Source organism: Petromyzon marinus, chromosome 19 (genome assembly GCF_048934315.1).
Source record: "Petromyzon marinus isolate PM22_M1 ecotype Great Lakes invasive population chromosome 19, UKy_Petmar_22M1.pri1.0, whole genome shotgun sequence".
NCBI lineage: Eukaryota > Metazoa > Chordata > Hyperoartia > Petromyzontiformes > Petromyzontidae > Petromyzon > Petromyzon marinus.
Genome location: NC_133685.1, coordinates 11,535,763 through 11,556,301, shown reverse-complemented (window position 1 = coordinate 11,556,301; position 20,539 = coordinate 11,535,763). Strand labels below are relative to the sequence as shown.

At 43.6% G+C, this 20,539-nt stretch overlaps 1 protein-coding gene across 9 annotated transcripts in view; it reads left to right on the top strand.

The window, feature by feature from the left end:
- The window catches only part of LOC116943710 (uncharacterized), a 106,045-nt gene that overhangs the window by 1,342 nt on the left and 84,164 nt on the right, over positions 1–20,539 (top strand). For 4 of the 9 annotated variants that reach the window (XM_076067968.1, XM_076067967.1, XM_076067966.1 and 1 more), the window contains exon 1: positions 17,850–18,420. The exons of 2 other annotated variants lie outside the window; for them this stretch is intronic. In XM_076067968.1, the coding sequence (XP_075924083.1) occupies positions 18,360–18,420 (61 nt within the window). In that variant the 5' untranslated portion in view covers positions 17,850–18,359. Of the gene's footprint in view, positions 1–1,986; positions 6,089–17,849; positions 18,421–20,539 lie in introns of those variants that run through there. 3 more of the 9 variants (XM_076067965.1, XM_032956799.2, XM_032956798.2) reach the window with 2 other exon arrangements.

Below are 20,539 nucleotides of genomic sequence, written 5' to 3'. Positions count from 1 at the left end.
ACACCAATCCACAATGTACATCGTGGTGAAGTATGGTCAATCAACCGCTGTGGCCATACGGAGGCCTTATTCCAACAGTGGATTGACAAGGGGCTGTAATTGATTATTACCACGAACGCGACTCTGATGATGCTGAACTATTTTACTTGTTAAAGCGGACACTGCAATAGTCAGCAATGTTTTGCTGTTGCACTTATATGTATTATACGGTATAGGGATATGTAATGTTTAGCACAGTGCAAAATAATATACCTTTCATGGTAATACAGTAAATATAAAAATGTGCAATTGGTTAACAGTGTTATGTCATTGTTTAGATTTCAGGCAATATTACAGAGTTGGGACGAGGGAATAGACTACCATTGCAGATGCAACTGTTATTGATTTTTATCTGGCACATGTTGAATCCGATGCATTTATTATCTTATTTTGAAGCATATTTTTCCCACTTCATCACACGTCATTGACTCCTTTGAGCAATATTTGAGGGTGCACACCTGTGATCCAGCTGTTTGATTACAAGTTGTTGCGTGGATCATGCAGAGATTTGTGAAACTCCCATATGCTGTTTGGCTATGAAGTGGCCTTGTGGCAGTAGAGCAAATGGGTTCACAAATCTATCTGTATGGACCTTTGAGAGTTATCTGCTCATATACGTATGTCATTTTTATTCTGGTTATTTCGGTGCATGTCTTGTGTTTTGCCTGTAGGTTACATTGTTCTGTCTCTGGCGATGTTGAAAGTGTAACTCTGCTTCGCGTCCTGTGTTGAATTGTCTGAGAATTATCTGACAATATGGGGCTTGATAACAGAGTGCCTGGGTGTTCAAGAGTGGACACCTGCATCAACTGGGTCATTCATTAGTCTTCCATTGCCCCAATCGTAGGAGACTGAGGACACTCGAGGCAATTCTCAGGAGAGTATCATGTGCTTGTGGGGGGGGGGGGGGCAAATACCCAAGAGGCACGTGATGATAGAAGGGAGCACGAATATTAGCTGTGGTTAGGAATCAAACTCAGGTCACAGGGTTCATAGCGTAGTATGCTAACAGCTGCAATTTATAGAAGGGGAGTGAGGATTACAACTATATCTTTATTTATTGCTCTCAATTTCTGTCTCCAATTCCACAAGGTTTGATTTGCTGCAGTCCGTTTATTTGATGTAGCAGTATTCAAATCATGAAGGCGTCTCTATGCATACCCAGCAAATTTAGCCCCCCCCCCCCCGGTTTCTTCACCTCCCCATCCAATGCTATGGCTGGTAGAACCATACAGCTGCTGGGAAGTGGGAGACAGTTCATTAAGTGCAAAACATTGATGAAAAGGTCTTTGACCATACTTCACCACGATGGTCAGAAGAGGTTTGTACAGATACCTGATGGAGGAATGCACCACGGTCATGCAGGCCACCCCCCAAAAACCGCAGCTGGTCACAGAGATTACTTTGCAACAGCTATTATGTCAATAAACTACTTAAAAATTACAAAATGTATGATAATTTCGACTGATCCTTGGTAAAAGATTAAAATCCAAAAAGAGGGAAAAATGTGGAATTGGAAGTTACCACTTTCAAAATAAAATCACCAAAATTGTAATAATCACTGAAAGTGAGGGCCACTTAATATAAAAAAGAGAGCAAGCGATATTAAACAGCATGAAGAATTGATCTTTGTTTCTTTCGGTAAAGTCACGTAGAAATAAGAAAAAATAAAATTACATAATATACGACGTTTCGATTGCAACACAAGCAATCATCATCAGGTAGAGGAAACACATAACCGCAGACTTAAGGTCTGTATATATCTGCGGTTATGTATTTCCTCTACCTGATGATGATTGCTTGTGTTGCAATCGAAACGTCGTATATTATGTAATTTTATTTTTTCTTATTTCTACGTGACTTTGCATAATATACGACGTTTCGATTGCAACACAAGCAATCATCATCAGGTAGAGGAAACACATAACCGCAGATATATATACAGACCTTAAGTATATATCTGCGGTTGTGTTTCCTCTACCTGATGATGATTGCTTGTGTTGCAATCGAAACGTCGTATATTATGCAATTTTATTTTTTCTTATTTCTACATGACTTTCCCGAAAAAAAACAAAGATTAATTCCTGCAGTCACGAAAGCACCAAATCGAGCATAAAGTATATATATTATTGGTTCTTTCGGTTAAGTGATTGCTTGTGTTGCAGTCGAAACGTCGTGAGAATTTTATTGTTTTATATTTGTATTATTTTATTGTTTCCCTTCTACATGACTTTACCGAAACAACCAAGAATATGAATCCCTGCAGTCACGAAAGCTTTAAATCAAAAGCATAAAGTACGTTGAAGAAAACGAGATATAAAAATGGATGATAATGCCAACCAAAATATTTAATATAGGAAACTCAACCAAACCATTATAAGAGAATGCCAACATACATTGAGAGACACAAGACAAAAATGATTGCCACTGTAATACCAGGTAATGGGAGCATGGAAGTAGCAAAAATGATATTGATTGCTAAAAATAACAAACAGTAGCCCTTAGAGAGCATGATGAAAACTTAACGGATGACAGAGACAAAATCGTATTTATTTTTTCAGGAATTCTATGCTGCATGGCAATAAAATTCACATAGGCTACGAAACAAATCATCGTCGTTCAGGTAAGGAGGAGGATGTTCCAGATGTCGCAGATGTTCCAGAATTGCAGAAGATGCCCTTTGTTATATAAAAGGGATAGCTCCCCGACCAAAGTCTTATCTGCTGGGTTCTTTTGAGGCACTCTGATGTCTGCCCACATATCCACATTAAACGAGGGGAATTGGCCAAGTATCTCAAGGCAGAGCCTTTCAGAAAATAATGCCTGATACTCATTGAAGAATTCCCGAGGATACAAAGGCAGTGATGTTATTACAGATAATGGGGGTGTTTTAATACAGGGCAGTGGTTTAGTATTTTGTCTCGATCTGACTACTGGTGCTGAAGGTATATGTTCTATCATATTTATGTGTGGAAGTAATGATTCCGAATGCTTTCTTTTGAGCCGTGGTTCTTAGAAATGAAGAACGCGCTCATATTGGGTGCTTATTTTTACTCGGACAGCTGCGGCACGATGGCTCAGCGGGTCGGCATTTGTCTTTCAAACAGGAGTAGGGCATTGAAATTCTGCCACATGATTCTCTTGACGATAGATCGATCGCTGATCTGTCATAAGGAGCTGTCACCTGCTTGGAAGGCAGTGGCTAGTTTTCCAGATGTTCACAGATATATATTTTGTGGATCTGGTTACAATATTAAAGTAACTTGACTTGCATGCAATTTCAATTGTTGCTATAATGAAATAAGCTTTAAGTTCTAAATTTAAAGTCCATCACTTCTCCCCACAGCCCATCTTTCCATCGATTACTAATAATCTTCATTCGATAGTAAATAAGATAGTGACAAGGTAACGCAGGCACAGTACAGTGCTTGTTTAGTGGTGAGAATTAATATTGACTGTGCTGAGGGAAGCATACGAATACTTTTATAAAGAACTGATCATTGCTTACAGGACTATGATATCAAATGGCTTTGAAGAAATGTATTTAATTTTCAATTGCTGCATAGCACTGTGTTTAAGAGTCATGTCAGTCCAGTGTTACTGCCCATGCCATCTGTTTGTTGCTGTAAAAAGCAAAGGTGCATCCCTGCAATTACTTTCTAAAGCCACTGCTGATGGAAGGGCCTCGACTAAGAGGGAGCTCTAAAAGCGTATTTGTTCCACTCACTTTGACGAGATGTGTTGGGAAGATGTGGGAATACCCATACTTTACCCCACCACATGGAGCCTGCTGACCGACTATTTGTGGCGTCACCAATTGTACAGTACTTCTGGGTGGACAGAGGCAGGGGGGATTCATAAAACGTGTCCATTGTTTCAACTGGCATGCCGGGAGGTCGAATTATGAGTAGACTGCAAGTCCAATGTGCTACCCATTACACCACAACAGCATCTGTTTGTGTGCTGTATCACGTGACATACACGCATCATAGCCAGTCAAGTTTTGTATTGCATCTTCCACAGTGAACGTGTCTCAAGGCACACGCCAGCCAGTGTGGGCGAGAGGGTCAGGCAGCAGCCTCCCAGTAACGTTGGGCCAACGTTGGCCCAATGTTTCATGTTCACTGGGCTGGATCTTCAACTTATGCTGCAACCAAACCTCCCCGTCAGGCTTACGTTTCACTACAGCATTTTGTCATGGGTGATGTTTTAATTGGGTGCTCGCAATGCCCATGGATGTATGTTGAACCCATTTTGTACCGTACATAGCCAACTGTGCTAATCGGAGGTGCAGGGGAAGGACAACAAACTTAACACAAAAAGCAGTCATAAAGAAATGAGTTTTCAATCTCGATGTTTTAAAAGTGCATAGCTCCAGTGGCTTCCGAATATCGGAAGGAAGAGCATTCCAGACGGCCGCAGAAGTGCATCTGAAAGCGCCGCGCGATGCGATGACCGTCTTTGTTCGATGGCCAGTCAAAAGCCGCTGTGCGGATGACCGAAGTTTGCGTGATGATTCATGCCACTCGACGAGATCGGCAAGATATTGTGGTTCATTTGTGGCAAACACTTTGTTGTGTAATGAATACGACCTTACAATATATTCGAGAACATTCGCAATTTCGAAATATCGCATCGATTAAGAAAAGTAAGTGGGCTTGGGGAGGACACGCTACACGAAGGGAAGATGGCTGATGGTCGATAATAATGAGAGAGTTACAGCCAAGGGAGCCAACATGTGCAAGAAGATGTTCACTGCAGAGACAGAGCGATGACATCAGCTCGTGCGCAGAAGCTATATGTATGGGCTGTTGCGATTCCTCACATTCGTGTGACTGTGCAGTTGAAGCTATATATTATAGTGGATTTATTGTGTAGCGATTTAAAAGATATTACATCAGCAATCGTGCTGAATCAATGTTACTTTCTCAAACTGCTCTGCGGCAATGTCTCGTGGTGAAATGAGTTAAAGTTCCTCCGCTGAGCGTCTACGGTATGTGGCGTCTAAACTGCCAAACAACTCCGCAGGAATCACAGTGGCTTAGGGAGACCTGAATATGGCAAAGTATATCTCTTGGTTAATGATGATTAGCAGGTTGATATGACCAATGTGCCATAATGATGATCAGTCTATTTTACATGAATGAATGAAACAAAAACAATTTAGAATCCTTTGTCATCCCATTGGTGGATTAAGGCCCTCCACATGCTGTGTGAGTCACGAGGGGATCATTTGACCATGCTTCACCACTCTAGTCAGGACGAGTTGATGAAGGGGTGCTTCCAGGGTCAGTTCAGATATCACTTACCGCTGATGTCAGCCATGCCCAGAATTCATAGTGATATTGCTGAATTCAGAGCGCCGCGGCATGCAAACCACCGTGACACTCCTCGACTCTGCAAACATTCTAAAGCTATTGTATTGCAGACAGTGTATCCTCCAGCAATGTTAACACATTTTGCCATGTCCATAGCAGAGGGAGCCCAGGAAACTGTCTTCGGTGGTTATTTTAGAATGTGACTGCATTGCGCCCGTTTGTCTGGCTGGCTGTTTGACCAGATGGATTGTTGGCTGATTTTAAAAATGTTGTTCCATCCATCTGACTCGGATGTCTATCCAGCTGGCTATTCGGCTGTCTGTCTTCTCTGCTGTCTGGCTATTGGCCTGGACGTGTGTTGTTCTCTTCCTTGGGAAGATGAAAACTAGAAATCTAAACACTGCCGTCGTACGGCCAGCAAGTTTGCTCAGCTGTTGCAATTGCCCTAATTTGGTGGCGGAGTTGTTGGGCCGTTTAGACGCCACATACCAGAGACGCTCAGCGGAGGAACTTTAACTCATTTCACCACGAGACATTGCCGCAGAGCAGTTCGAGAAAATAACATTGATTCAGCTTCGATTGCGGATGTAATATCTTTCAAATCGCTACACAATAAAACCATTATAATATACATTTTCAACTGCCTATGTGTGAAAGTGCTGTCAACTGGATCTTCGTCTCGTTCCTGGAGAGGCGCTAATAAAACATGCCCGTGGCTGTTGGTGGAAATTGTAAGTATTTCTGTTTAAGATAATTATTTTTGGCAAGTTATGTTTTCTATAGTTTTTTTGAATTCATAATTTGGTCAAGTTGAGATTGTTAAGCACGCTCCTAATGGCAGGATATCTTCACTTTAATTTTAAGCTCACAGATTGGGGTGCATTGTCTGGATGCTAAATTTAATCGCAACCCCCTATTTAGAATTTGCACATACCAATAGTTGATCTTTATCAATGTTTTTTTTATTCTAGGGACGAGTATTTTTTTGGAATATACAAAAGTCCGCGGTTTATGAGAGCTTTGATGACTGCATACGTTATATGAGTATTTTTCCCTTTCATAGTCTACGATAGCCAGGAATAATGGTAATTGATATTGAGTTGTATTTTTTATAATCTCATTGATAGCACTTTATTGTATGTGGGCAAAGGAAGTTTTTTTTAAACTCCAGCGTGCGAATGTTGTCGAAATTGTTCGTTATTCAACTCTCGTTGCTCTTTGTCAACGATGTACAGTATATGCGTGTGATCTAAGCTAATGGATCTGTGATAATTCACTGTGTAACAAAAAATGTTTGTTCCTGGGTAGTAAATGTTATTTCCTAATTGCTTATGCTTCAAAAGTACAGAAAATGGCTATTATTCCCCACAAACTTAGCTTTTGTGACCAGGACAGTGATATTTTGAAATTGACCTATTTTCACTGAGAAAACGTGGTGTGCATTTGTGTCATTCGTTCACATGAAGTCCTGATCACAAAAGCAACGTTTGTGGAGAATAATAGCCATTGTCTATACTTTTTAGGCATAAGCAACTAAAAAATAACCCAGGAATAAAAAATATATTACATGGTGTATAATTTCAGTCAATGCTGTCTCTCCTTTTGAATATAAGAATAGATGAGGCATCATTCCATGCTTGAGGAATTTCACATTTGTGTGTAGAATTAAAAAAAATAGTATTCTAATTTTGATCACACTTCTATGAGAATAATGTCCACGTTTATTCGGTATGCTGCAGAAGCTTTCCATGTTTTTGTACAGTGAAGGGCAGTGAATACTTATTTCTTACCTGGATTACATGCATTGGCGAGGTGGTAACTGCCTCGCCTGCCATACAGGGTTTGTTCCCGACCCTGAAGCCTGTATATTTCGAGTTTGCGTGTCCTCCCTGTGGTGGCTTGGATTTTTCTCCGGGTCCTCCGGTTTAGAAACACACGTTTCGACTATTTAGCTGCTATACATTAACACGTGATGAGTCACTTCGTTGAGCTATCATTTGTAGCCAGGTCGCTTCTGAAAATGAGCAATATAACTCAGTCGGCCTTACCTGGTCAAATAAAACATAGTTTAGTTTTGCTATAGAGACGTTTAAAGCAATACATTGCAAAGAGGAGTCAGATAAGGAGATACACTCTCTCCGAACGGTGTTCACGGCAAGATTAATATATATTTAATAGACATTTTCTGGGGAAAAAATGAATTGGAGAAAAATTCGGGGAAAAAAACGTAATAGAGGAATTTTAATCTGATTTGCTGACGACAACATTTTTATAGCAACCGAATGGAAATTAACGTCGAAAATAATTTGCAGAACTTAACAAAGAAGGCTGCATATAAATACGAGCGAGTTGACATCCCAATGTACTCAAGGAGGAAAGTTTTCAATCAATACGTGTTGCCCGTTTATGACATATGGGTCCGAAACACGGACACTGCCAAAGGAAATGTAACAAAGACTGAAAAATGCACATGGAAGCGTGGAGAGATGCAAGATGGGAATTATACTTCTCCGCGTCAAACAGGAACACATGTTACCTGTGAACAAACACGAATTCGAGACATCGTATTGAATTTAAAGAAAAGCAAGTGTATTGGGGAGGGCACATTGCTTAAAGGGTTGACGATCGATTGATGAGACTGGCAATGGGGAGGCAGCGATAGGTAACGCACCTGAGAATGCAAAAAAAAAACGGAGATGGAGCGATGGGATCAGCTGACGCACGGCAGCGAGTTGGATTGTGGCATTGCATGACCACGGTGGATGGCAATGACATGGGGAGGCCTTCATCCAGCAGTGGATTATCATGATGGTTGATAATCATGGCTCATGGACAAATCCTTTATTTACATTACCTAAGGACGTTTATCACTAGCTAAAATTTACCAACATTTCCCATTGTAAAGTGTAAGTGATTTATTTATATATTAATATAAGCTAAATAATTGTAAAACACATATAGGAGTATCATACATTTATATGATATATATGTTGATGTATGCACTGTATTTGCACGTGTGTGGAAGTTGTATGTTTGTGCATGTGAGGGGAGCGGTATTGCAACGGTTAGCGCACTGCCCTACGAATTTGGCCGTCCGAGTTCGATTCCCACTCACGGCCAACACCAGTGACGATTTTCTGAATCTGTGCTGGGCCTCCCCTAGATCGACTCAGCCTCAAATGAGTACCTAGTTCGATGTGTAAACATCGCCACTGGGGAGACAAAGGCGGCCGCGCATGGTACTGGCCACCGACCCCTTGGTGTGCCAGGCCGGCCTTCATAGGTGTTCGCTACCAGCACTTGTCCCAACAGTCTGTTAAGGCTATACGGGGGGTCTTTGTCTTTGTGTTGAGCAGCAGTCTGTGTGCCTTTCTTAAAATATACTTGACCCTTAATCTGTACTCCACACCAAAGCTGCCAACAATTTTTTGCCTCCATATCTGTTTGTGGCCTTTGCGGCTAATTGAATGATTGGGATTATTCCAAGCAATTAAGATGAAATTGACAGGTCACATTCACGCCTTTAAAATGTCAGTGTGACTTGATCTTGGTAGGAAAGGATATGCATGTGTACACACAATATTAATAAACAACCCTTTATCCATCCACTGCTGGATGAAGGCCTCATTGCGGCTTAGTAAAGCAAAGAGGCCAGGAGTGGTTCATATCGCCACTGATGTTAGCCGTGGCCGGGAATTGAACATTACCACACAGTTTGATATAGTATGTGTGTGTGTAATGTCTTCCCAGTTAGAATCATACTGTAAATATATATTAGTTCCCTATTACAGATTATATTATTTTGGGTTTAGCGATGACACATTGGTTAGCGAATATCCCTCGAAACCTGGTGACCTGAGTTCGATTCCCAACCGAGGCGAGCGAAATCTGAACCCATCCTGAGTGCCCCCCCCTTTTCAACCCACACTCACCAGTACGATCGAACACCCCCCCCCCTCGTGACCAACATGACAAGAGTGGGAAGACCTTGATCAAAGGGCCGTAGCAAAATATTTTCTCTGATTGATCGTTGGTTTTTGAAGGCTGTCAATGCTGGGCAAGCGTCATCACGTTTTCTCTGGTGCGGTGTCAATTCTACTATCACTGGCTTCTTCATGGGGGGGGGGGGTGGAGTGGCGGGGGGTAGAGAAATGAGTGAACAAGGTCAGATACATCACACCCATACGCTGGCACTTGTCCTTTCTTTGCAGGCTGAGCCAGCATTGAGTCTTCTTCTTTCCTACGGCTGATGTAGACGCAGAACAACAATCTACAATTTCACATTCAGGTGGTCAAGCCAGCAGATAACCACGTCAGAAGTAGCGGAGTGTATCACTGTGATGTCGCCTTCATATTTGTGGAGTGGGCATTGCGTCGTTATACGTTGTATGGTCCATTCTGGATGACCACAGTCGCACACTGGATAGTTTTTAATTTGACATTTATGCATCAGGTATCCGCATTCTGCTATGGTTTGTGCGGATGTGATTGAGGCTGGACCATGAGCTTCATGGAAGATCAAACCCAGGGATCTTCTGCGTTGGGTCTTTCACAAGGCAGTTCATGGAAGTGCATTGCTATAGCTCCAAGACTTCATAAAGTCGAAGTGCAACGATACATTCATGCATCGATTAACATCAACTCAGGATAGAGGTCAAGGCCCTGCAATTAACTTGCTCACTCCACTGCTGGTGGAAGGTCTCCGATAGAGGTAGCTCTAGAGAGCCCCTCTAGAAGTGTGTGTAAGAAGCGATGGTTTTCAATACATATATGTTGCATGTAAAGAGTTTACATGCTCCCCTGTCACCAATCGAGGCCGCCAAAGTGTAATCATAAATAATAATAATACAGTAATCTAATCGTGACGTTGATCGCGGCAGTTCATGAACTTCTCCGGGTCTTGTGTGAATCGTTACACCCTTAACATGAGGTGTTTACATTCTAGAGGATGAAACAGGAGCTGTAACCGTAAAAGTTGGAAAATCATGGGGTCACAGGGTTGGGGTTAACATTCAGCAATGCATAACGCAGCCGTTCCCAAATTTTGTTTCACCCCCCCCCCCCACCTCCATTTGTATCCCCATTGTGCTATCGCGATCATGTCACGAGATGAAGTATCCATTCGTATCTCACGCAGAGGAGTGCAACCGTTCATGTTAGATTGCAGCCCACAGGCAGCGAATAGCACAGAGCCAACTTTGAAATTTCTTAAAATTACCTTTTTTTTACACAGTACGGTGTAACACTGTCCCGACTGCCCTGCCACATGACAGTAATGTTCATCGCACGGCAGTGAAACTGATATTTAAAAAAACATATCTCAAAAAGCTAGATCAAGAACCACATGTAATTGTTTTTTTTCTGCAGTCATTGGTGACCGGGCTGATACCGTCAACTTATTGCACAGAGGCCTGGATTCGAACGCAGAATCTCAGTGTTGCTAACTCAGCACTTTGACCTCTGAGCCACTTGGCCGTCAGCAGCAGTTCCCAACTTAAAGCCTGTGGACCCCTTTAAAGCTGTGGATATTAAGAGGGTCTGTGGCAGGCAGGGTTCTGCAAAGAGCTGATGGGTCAACTATTGCAAAAGAGGAATGAAAGACAAGACAAAGATCCCCGTATAACCTGAGCAGTTAATGCAGACATGATTAGTTGATGCAGGCATGATTAGTTAATGCAGACATGATTAGTTGGTGCAGACATGATTCCTTGAAGAAGGTTTCATTTTGGTGTTTTAACATCTTAACACCTGTTTTATCACCTGAAAGGGCAAAACCTATTTTTTATTTTTTGATACCGGCAAGGGAGGTCGCACGATGACTTATCAGACTGTTGGGGCAAGTGCTGTTAGCGAGCACTTATGAAGGCCGGCACAGCACATAGGAGGGTGGGTAGCTAACAACACACCCAGCCGCTTTTGTCTTCTAAGTGGCAACGTTTACACATCGCACCAGGTGCTCATTTGAGGCTCAGTCGACCTAGGGGAGGCCCAGGACCGATTCAGATTATCGTCACTGGTGTTGGCTTTGAGCGGGAATCGAACTTGGGTTGCCAGGTTCGTAGCACAGCGTGCAAACAGTTGCACTACCGCTCAAAGTAGGGATATATATTATTGATCCACACACAATGCTCATTTCCAGGGCTTACATTAGGCTGCATCTGTCTGGGTCACTGACCCGAAAAATATTTCCACACCTAGCGCACTACGTCCACCATATCTCTGGCTATGGCTACCATTCACGTGCCTGATTCAGTCTACCAGTGACCCGGAAAAATATCCAGTGAGACATTAAGAAGCCCTGGTCTGTTCCAGACCCTCATCTCTGGCAGTGATGACTGATGATGATGAAGCCATTAGGTATTAAGGATCTTAAGTGATTCCCGTCACTTCGAAATGTTCTCCTTTTACCACGTAACAATTAAAATGTTCAAATTAACAAATGTTTGCATTGAAATTATTCGTACATTTCCAGAAATAAACTTTACAACAATACAATCTACATTTACAATAATTCATCGGAACATGTGAATATCAAAGTTATGGTTATCAATGCTTTCCCTAGAGTTATTGTCAGAGCAGGGTGCGACATCCCATTGAGGGCACCTGCAGCACACCTTCACATTCTCTTGACAACGTTGTCAGCAGTGGGCAGTGCAGTGGAGCAAGAATCAATAATTGTACTCTACTTATATGCTTGGGTGTCTATGATCCTAACTTCACCAACCCGCACTGACCTGCATGGTGAAGTATGGTCAAATAACCCCATGACCTAAAAGGTGTGGAAAAGGAACTCATCCAGTAGTGGATTTATAAAAGGGATGTATATGCAAATTTTGTTCTTTGAATGGTGTTGCAGGTTCTTGAGCATTCACTGAAGCAGTCAGTGTGTATATTATGGTTAATACACCTGCAGTATTAACCAGGGCAGCCTGCCAGATTCGAACCGTGCATGAACCACTGCAATAATTGGCGAAGGCGCTACTTCTGGGCCACATACAAACCAAATATTTTTGGCAATTTGTTATATTATCACCCATAATCCCCCGCGACATCACATATACTGTAGAGTTGTTTTTGTAAAAATCTACTTTTGCGCTGAATGGGCCCCACATGGTTACTGGGTAGTTCCTGCCTATAACATGTGGCAGCCAAGCAGTGTTTGTTGAACATATCTGACTGTAGTTACGTTGCCTGCTTTAGCAAATGCTGTTGGAAAACACTGGTCCAGAACACCCTCAAGTTGATGAACTTAAAGCTTATTTAATGTAATGTGGAGAGACATACTTTGGTCCGTTTATTGTACATACAGTACTGCATTGCAAGTTTGTGAAGGGCCACTGGGTGTGTGATACAGGAAATGTGCTGTAAACACAATTATGGCATGTCTATTCTTGCGCGTGCAAATGGCACTTGCGTACTTGTGTGCATTCATTCTGTACCGATAATATTCGGAATCAATGGAATCGGGCACAATACAGCAGAGCACGAGGCATTTTCTGTGTGTCCTCGTCCATGGCCCGCATTACGCGCCTGCTATTTTCATTTGGGTGCAACCCTAGTGTGGTGCTGTCTAAATTTAGTGGCTGATGAGGCTGAAGACACTTTAAATAGTTTCACAGTTACTTCATGGTCCCGTGTGGCACTGTGTGTTCATGTTTGTGTGCGTTGCTGTGAGTGGGCAGTGGTAGTGTAGTGGTTAGCATGATGCGATACGAACCCAGCGAGTCCGATTCCCGCTCGCGGCCACCACCAGTAACCATTATCTGAACCGGTCCTGGACCTCCCCTAAATCGACTCAGCCTACAATTAGTACCTGGTGCGGTGTATTAATATCGCCACTTTTAGACACAAAAGTGGCCAAGCGTGGCGCAAGATGTTAACTACCTCGCTTGGTGTACAGGAGGTGGTGGGCTTGATCCCGACCCTAACACTTTTTATATTTTGAGTTTGCATGTTTGTTTCCATTCAGGCTGTATGGAGGACCTTGTCTTCATTTTTATCGTTATGAGTACCGGTAATAGGGCCATGCGTGTGTCTGTATGTATATATGCATGTGCTGCATGTTGCGAGAATGTGAATGTGTCAGCTGGGTATATGAGTGAAGGAATGCGTGTGAGTATTTGCTGAGCGGTGACGTGATGGTCGGTGGCTTGCGCTGTAATTCCAGTTCATTAGGATTGATTTGTGGCCTTTCACACTGGTGGGGATTGGCATCACAACATGGTCTGGGCCTCCCACCCCCACATTGACACAACCTAAAATGAGTATCTGCCGGTCAGCACTGGGGAGACAAGGGTGACGGGCAGCCACAGCCCTGATCCCCATCACTACCCCCATGTGCTCTGCTAGCATTTACAGATGCTCCCCAACAGCACATGGCCCATCAGTCTGTGCAGGCTAAAAGGGGATATTTGCCTGTGTCTTTGTCTTGGGGAGCGCTACGAACCCGACAGCCCGAGTTCGATTCCTGCACACGGCCAACAATCAGTGACGATTATCTGAAACGGTTTCGGGCCTCCGCTAGGGCAACTTAGCCTCAAAAGCAGTACCTGGTGCGATGTGTAAACATTGTCACTGGGGAGACAGATGCGGTCAGGTATGGTGCTGACCACCCACCCCCTTGTGTACCATGCCGGCCTTAATAGGTGCTCCTAAACAGCATTTGCTCCCAAAAAGGGTGTTTAGGCTATCGGGGGGAGCTGTGTCTGATGTGCACACGTAACTTTGTTTATAAATGTCTATGTGCATCTGTGTCCACTGGCCTTTACATACGTGGGCACGTAGCTTTGCACTGCACGACGAATCCCATCCACCTGGCTCCAATTCCCAGCAGAGGCCACCCCAGGGTCAACCACTCCAGAAATGGGCACCCGTGGAGATGCCCTCATCAGCTCTGCCCAGACAAAGGCTGTTCGATGGCATCCCCCACCCCCTTCATATGTCACGCTGGCCATAATAGGTGCGAACACCACTTGACCCGACAGTCCACACAGGCCAAAGAGGGGATGCGTGAATCTATGTCATAGTTCCCTATGTGTGTGCGAGTGAGCGAATATGTATTTACGTATGTTAGTGTGTATGTATGTGCCATAAATGGGATATAGCTCAGCTGGTAGAGGAGTTGGGTTCTCAAAGTTTGATTCATGAGTTCAAGCCAAGGTCGACCTGGCCCATTCGTTATGCATCTGCGATCAGTAGCATTCTAGCGAGGACTGGGGGATGCTCAACTCCAACGGCAGTCTTTAGTCGGTGGTGACAATTCCACCTTTGCATGGTAGGTACCAGTCTGTTCAGAGGACAGCCACTGTTGATTGCTCACTAGGCCTGTGGTACGATGAATCTTTAACTCCATAAATGTATGTATTATATTGTGGTCAACCTAGTTGTGTCGAGTATCAGCCAGCATAATGTGAAGTCACTACAAAAGCTCTACTACTGACAGTAACTCTCACACGTGATTAGATACATGTGTTAAGAGTATAAATATGACCTCAAATCTATGAAAAGCAGATGGGTTGGTACACCCTTACCTCCCACCTATGACCACATCTAAGCTAAGCAGGTTGAACCTGGACAAGCAGCGCAGCTAAATCTACTGTTGTTCTGCACTCCCCTCGCCTCCACCAACCCGCACTGACCAGCGTGGTGAAGGATGATCGTACATACCTCACGGCCCAGAAGGCGTGGGGAGGTCCTCGTCTCGCAGCGGATTAACACAATGGTCTGTACATGTACAACCCAGAAAGTGATTGTCTAGCAGATGGTACTCATTTAATTGATCTCAGAGAGGTGATGTGCTCAATAGACTGGCTGGATCTGTACATGTACAACCCAGAAAGTGATTGTCTAGCAGATGGTACTCATTTAATTGATCTCAGAGAGGTGATGGGCTCAACAGACTGGCTGGATCATAATCAGCTTCACCTCGGCTCGAAACTCAGATTCGCGTAACAAAGTTCGTTGCTTCCTTACCAAATGCGCCTTTGTGATAAAAAAAAATACTGACAATGACTCGACAACCTTTTGTCAGTCCATTGCATCAATCATTGGGGTTGTTGACCATACTTCATTACGATGGTCAGTGTGGGGTACCGACAATTGGTTCAGATATCACTCACCACTGATGTTAGCCATGGCCGAAAATTCAACTCAGGATCAGCGGGTACATAGTGCAATATGTTAACAACTACATCGTTTCACTACCGCGTAGACTTTTATAGGATTAGAAATACATAACAGGCTAATATTTTCAGTAATTTGTAATACATGTGAAAATGCTGACCATTCTATTCTCAATGTCCGAGAGGCGTTCTGTTGTCTTTCCTGAACAAAATAAATAGTCATCCTCCGCAGGAAATGTTAAACCAACAGCAGTGGTTTATGTCTTGTTGAGTTGTAAAGATACCAAGACACGTATCACGTGCTGTTGTGGCTGTGGCCAAGTTTAGCCGCGTGATGTTGTGTTGAATTGTTGAGCCACTTCTCAAAATATTATCAGAGCTTTGGACTTCGTAAACAACGTGAGTCTTATTAGTTAGGCGTGTTTCAGAAATTAAGATATTCAAACAAACAATATTTTGTTGTTACAATTAAATTAATAAAAGTAACCACTTATTTTTTTTATCCTGGATGCGAAACACTCCATCCAGTGATGGTGGTCTCTAAAACACTCCCGGCATCTCCGATTGGCGCGGTTGGTTACGTACGGCGTGAAAGAAGTTGAACCTATATACGTGATTTCAGGAACCTCGTCGTGTGTGTTGTGGAGAGGGGTTCATAGGATTAGAGGATAGGATGAGAGAGCTTTGAGCCATGGACCTGCCTTTGGGGAGAAAACTGAAGATTAAGATCCTTCCTTGAAACAAATATGATCCATTTGTATTACACGGTTTTACAGAGTCTGTGTTTGATTAGAAGTCAGCAATTGTTGATCTGAGCGAATGATCGACTTCCTAATAAAGACTGGCGTTTACAAAACCATCCCCTTAACAATGTTCCTTTTAATTTAAACAGCAAGCATCGTGTGACCATGCTCTCTAATTGCAATGGATCCATGTAGATTAGCAAAGAGATTACACTCGGACAAGGATAAAGGGAGGTGGAGGAAGCTCACAGAGATCCGCTGGATTTCTATCAGTAATTACTGCAGACGACAATGTGCTAATTAATTTGGAGGACACCCGTGGAGTCGCTCTGGGTAAGAAAGGGTATAAACATTACATAGTTCATATTTCATCAAATTATAAAAAAAACACATGAAAACTGAGGATTGATGCCTGGCGTGCAGTTATTATATCACCATACCGCATACTGCTCAAAGACAATTATATTATTATGGGTATAGAGTGATTTTTCTTTTTTTTTAAACAAAAATATGCACATATATACGCGAGAGAAATATTTGCATGCACAGCTGAAAAATGTAATATCTCAGTGCCATTTTGCCTTCGGTGACATGTTTTTGCTCTCCTTCCACAGCAAGAAGAAACAGTGAGTCATCGCTATTTCTGTAGTCGCCATAGGAAGTGTCTACCTCTGTGAGCTGTGGGATCTACGATGGTACCCCAGGTGCTTGTTATTAACAGGTATCCTCTTAGACATGCGATAATCTCTTCAAGTAGCGTAAATAATGCTACTGTTGTCGCAATATTCTTTTCTCAATTACATTCCAGTGGTGCGGTCACGAGACTGAATTTACATTTGCAGCTCTCCCAGTTAGCAGTGGATCACCCTGTGTCAGAAACTGGCTTTTGGAAGAAACCCTTCTTTGAAGTCAATTAAATTGGATCTTTAGCCACACTTGGGGAACACTTTTTGTGTTATTGCCATTATTGCTCTTCGAATGCCAATCAATCCAACATTCACATTCTCAGCTGTATTGTTTTAAAATTAACTGAAAAACGAAGTTTAATGTTACGGGTGTTTTTTTATGCAGTGATTGATGACTGGACTCAGACCGTCAACTAAATTAATAAATAAAAACCTGGTTTAATTATATGTAGCGTGCCTGGATACGAACCCAGGATCTCAGCAATGCTGGCTCAAGCGTTCTGACCCGTGAACCACTCAATCAATATTGAGCATCTATGTTTGAACATTTGTGTTATAGGCACATATGAACACGCCCAGCCTCTTTGTCAATCTGGATTGGGGCCTGTTCACGCCGTGTGGTTGTGGGGGTTGTTTGACCTTGTTCCATCACGCTGGTCAGTGCAGGTTGGTGAAGGAGGGAAGCATAGATATGGAAGCATAGAAATACAGCCCAACAATGCGTTGTGCTTCTCTCCCACCTGCTGCCTACAACTTTAGCCCTGTAGCCTATAACACTGCACGGTGGTTGCCCATCTAAGCACTGTCCAGGCTCCTGCCTGCCTAGCTTATGAGATTTCATGAAGTTGGGCATATTCTGGGTGATTTAGCCATGGGCTTCATATGATGGTGTTTGGGGAAATTAAGGGCCATGCAGTTTGGTGTAATCTTGCATCGCCAGTGCACTTGTGTTTGCTTCCGTGCAAAGAACGTTCAGCATTATTCGGTGCTACTTTTTTTCTCTCTCCCTACCATTTTGAGTCGATCACTTCCACGCAGTTTCCCTGCATTTCAGTTTGAGTCACTGCTCTGATTTCCCACTGCAAGTGTGATGCCGTTTTGCTCGTGACGCAGTGCAGTGGAGGTCAGGGCAGTGGCGTGCTTACTGAGGCATTGCTAATCTCCCAGTTTGCCAGTCAGCGGATGCTTGTTAAGAAGGATGCTCGGCTTTATTTAAAAATTCCCACTGCATACCCTGCGCACCCCCCCCCCCCCCAAATTGCCCGGGCACTTCCACAACATCCCCATCTCATTTTCCAGTCACATCCATCGTTTTGCACTTGCAGCTCGTGCGTTGGGCACAGCGATTCTGATAATCGTCCAAGCAAAGTAAGAATAATCAACAGCAACAACTTCAAAAATAACTGAGTTTAGCTATGGTAAAGGAAGAATACCTGAGGAATATTGCCGCGGATGGCGGTGGTGATGCACTTGTGCAGGTGCAGGTTCGGGGACGTTGGCTTTTACACGCCGGGTAAGTGCGCAATGAACGTCAGTGGCTGGCACACGCACACGTTGAGTGGTTATTAATCCACTGCTGGATGAGGGCTTTCCCCATGGCATACGGGTGGTTGGGGGTTTGTTTGACCACACTTCACCACGCTGGTCAGTGCCGGGGGGAGGGGGGCGGTTCGTGTACGTGGCGAGCATAGCTGTGAGAGCATATAAGTACAGTACAACAATTGCTGTTGCTCCACTGCCCTCCCACGTAGCTCTACAGCCCATAATACCTGTCTTTCATGCTGACTGCCCATCTAAGCACTATTTAGGATCAATCAAGCATGCTGAGCCTCTGAAATTCATCGCGATGTGGCAACTTTCATTGGCGTGTAGGGTTCATTGCTATGTTTGTTGGGTGTGAATGAGTGCTATGCGCGTGCTCTCTTCTGCATGGGCACGAGCTGGTGTCGGTAGTGAGTGAAACATGCATGTAGTGGATCGTGCGCAACACTTAAACTGAGCGTAGCCAATCCTTTGTGTCTGAAATCGGCAAAGTCATGTAAATGTGGTTAATTTTAGTCTCCTCCATTAAACCATCGTACCAAGCAATTGCCCCATGTCTGCTAAATGCCGTTTCTGCAATGAACGTGCAGAGATTGGAAATGTCCTACACCTAATTACATGTTATATATAGTTTTGGGCACAAATAACATTGCACACGAATGAGGGCAACCATTAGAAAGGTCCCGATGTTCAATGTTTACACGGATTCCCTGCGTGTCGTTTGATTCTAATAGAAAGGTAGCATCGTAATCAATGCACTTTCACAACACATGGCAATGCAATACAGATGAATGTTCTGCTCTCCATACGATTACTTCGCACGGCATGTCCATTGGTAATGCACTGATGTAAGAGTGTCTAATGTCATGCCATCTCTGGCCACCTTGTTAAATATATACCCCATGTAACCCACATAACCACCTCCTAACTAGACGTTTTGGCAACCATTTCTGCACCCCCCCCTTCCCCCCACCGCCATTCTTTCCCCCCACGGCTCCCCTTCCCCTCACAGCCCCCCACCGCCCCCCCCCCCCGTCACTCCACTGCCCCTCTTCCCCCACGTGCCCACCAAATATTTGAGCCAGACAGATGCCACTGCACTGCTCACTTCGTCTCCAGCATTTCGCACCGAGTGGTGTGGCCAATGTCACACCGCAGTGTACATGCCAGGCTAGGTGCACTTGGAGTGCATCTAAGAGAGAGTGGGTAGGGTTTGCAACCTCTGAATTTAAGAAAAACGGGGACGAAAGGTCAAGCACGAAAGCATTGCACTTCAGAGTCATATATTATCTGGCTAACAGGTGCTTGAGAAAACGGTATCAAATGACGCACGCTATTTAAAGAGTAAAAAAGAATGAAGCAAAATAAATGCTTGCGGAGACCCATCTGAAAGAAGTACTGTCTAAAATACATATAATCGACAGATGGTAAGCCTGTTACGGGTGGAGATGGATCACCGGACCAGAGATCATAAAACAGCCTCGGGTTTAAAGAGGACGTTTAAGTCCATTCGTGTGGAGCTTCGAGGTTACATCCCCTCCCATATTTTTTTCGCACACAACAAACACCCATAAATAAAGCACGTCAACCATCGCAATGCAGGACGCCCCTAAAACGGTATCGAGGTTCAAGGAGGCTTTTGTGGACATATAAAGGGGAATTATTGTTATAACAGATGGGGAGGAATGCATCGGCTGTGGCCACACTGTGGAAGCTTACTGCATTATATCCGCTTTTTTGCTCGGCTTGCACATGTGAAGTGTTGCTCTTCTGCCTCTTGATGTTGCTGTTGGGTGGCATCATTTAAATGCCCTTCAGTATCACTTTCTGCAGAAGCTGAAACGTATGCGTTGATGGCACCTATGGAAAGTTATTAATTAAAGGATGTACCATGTCTTAAGTCAATGGTTCTTAACCAGGGGGTGCACGCACCCCCTGGGGATGCGAGATGCCCTTTCTAGGCATGCGAGACGTGGCCAGATTTCCTTAGAAGGTAAATAATTGAAACACAAATTGAGCACGGGCACGTCAGTACAACTACTTTGTTTCATCAAAGCTACTTGTTTATTAACATTTCATGTTATTTTTAC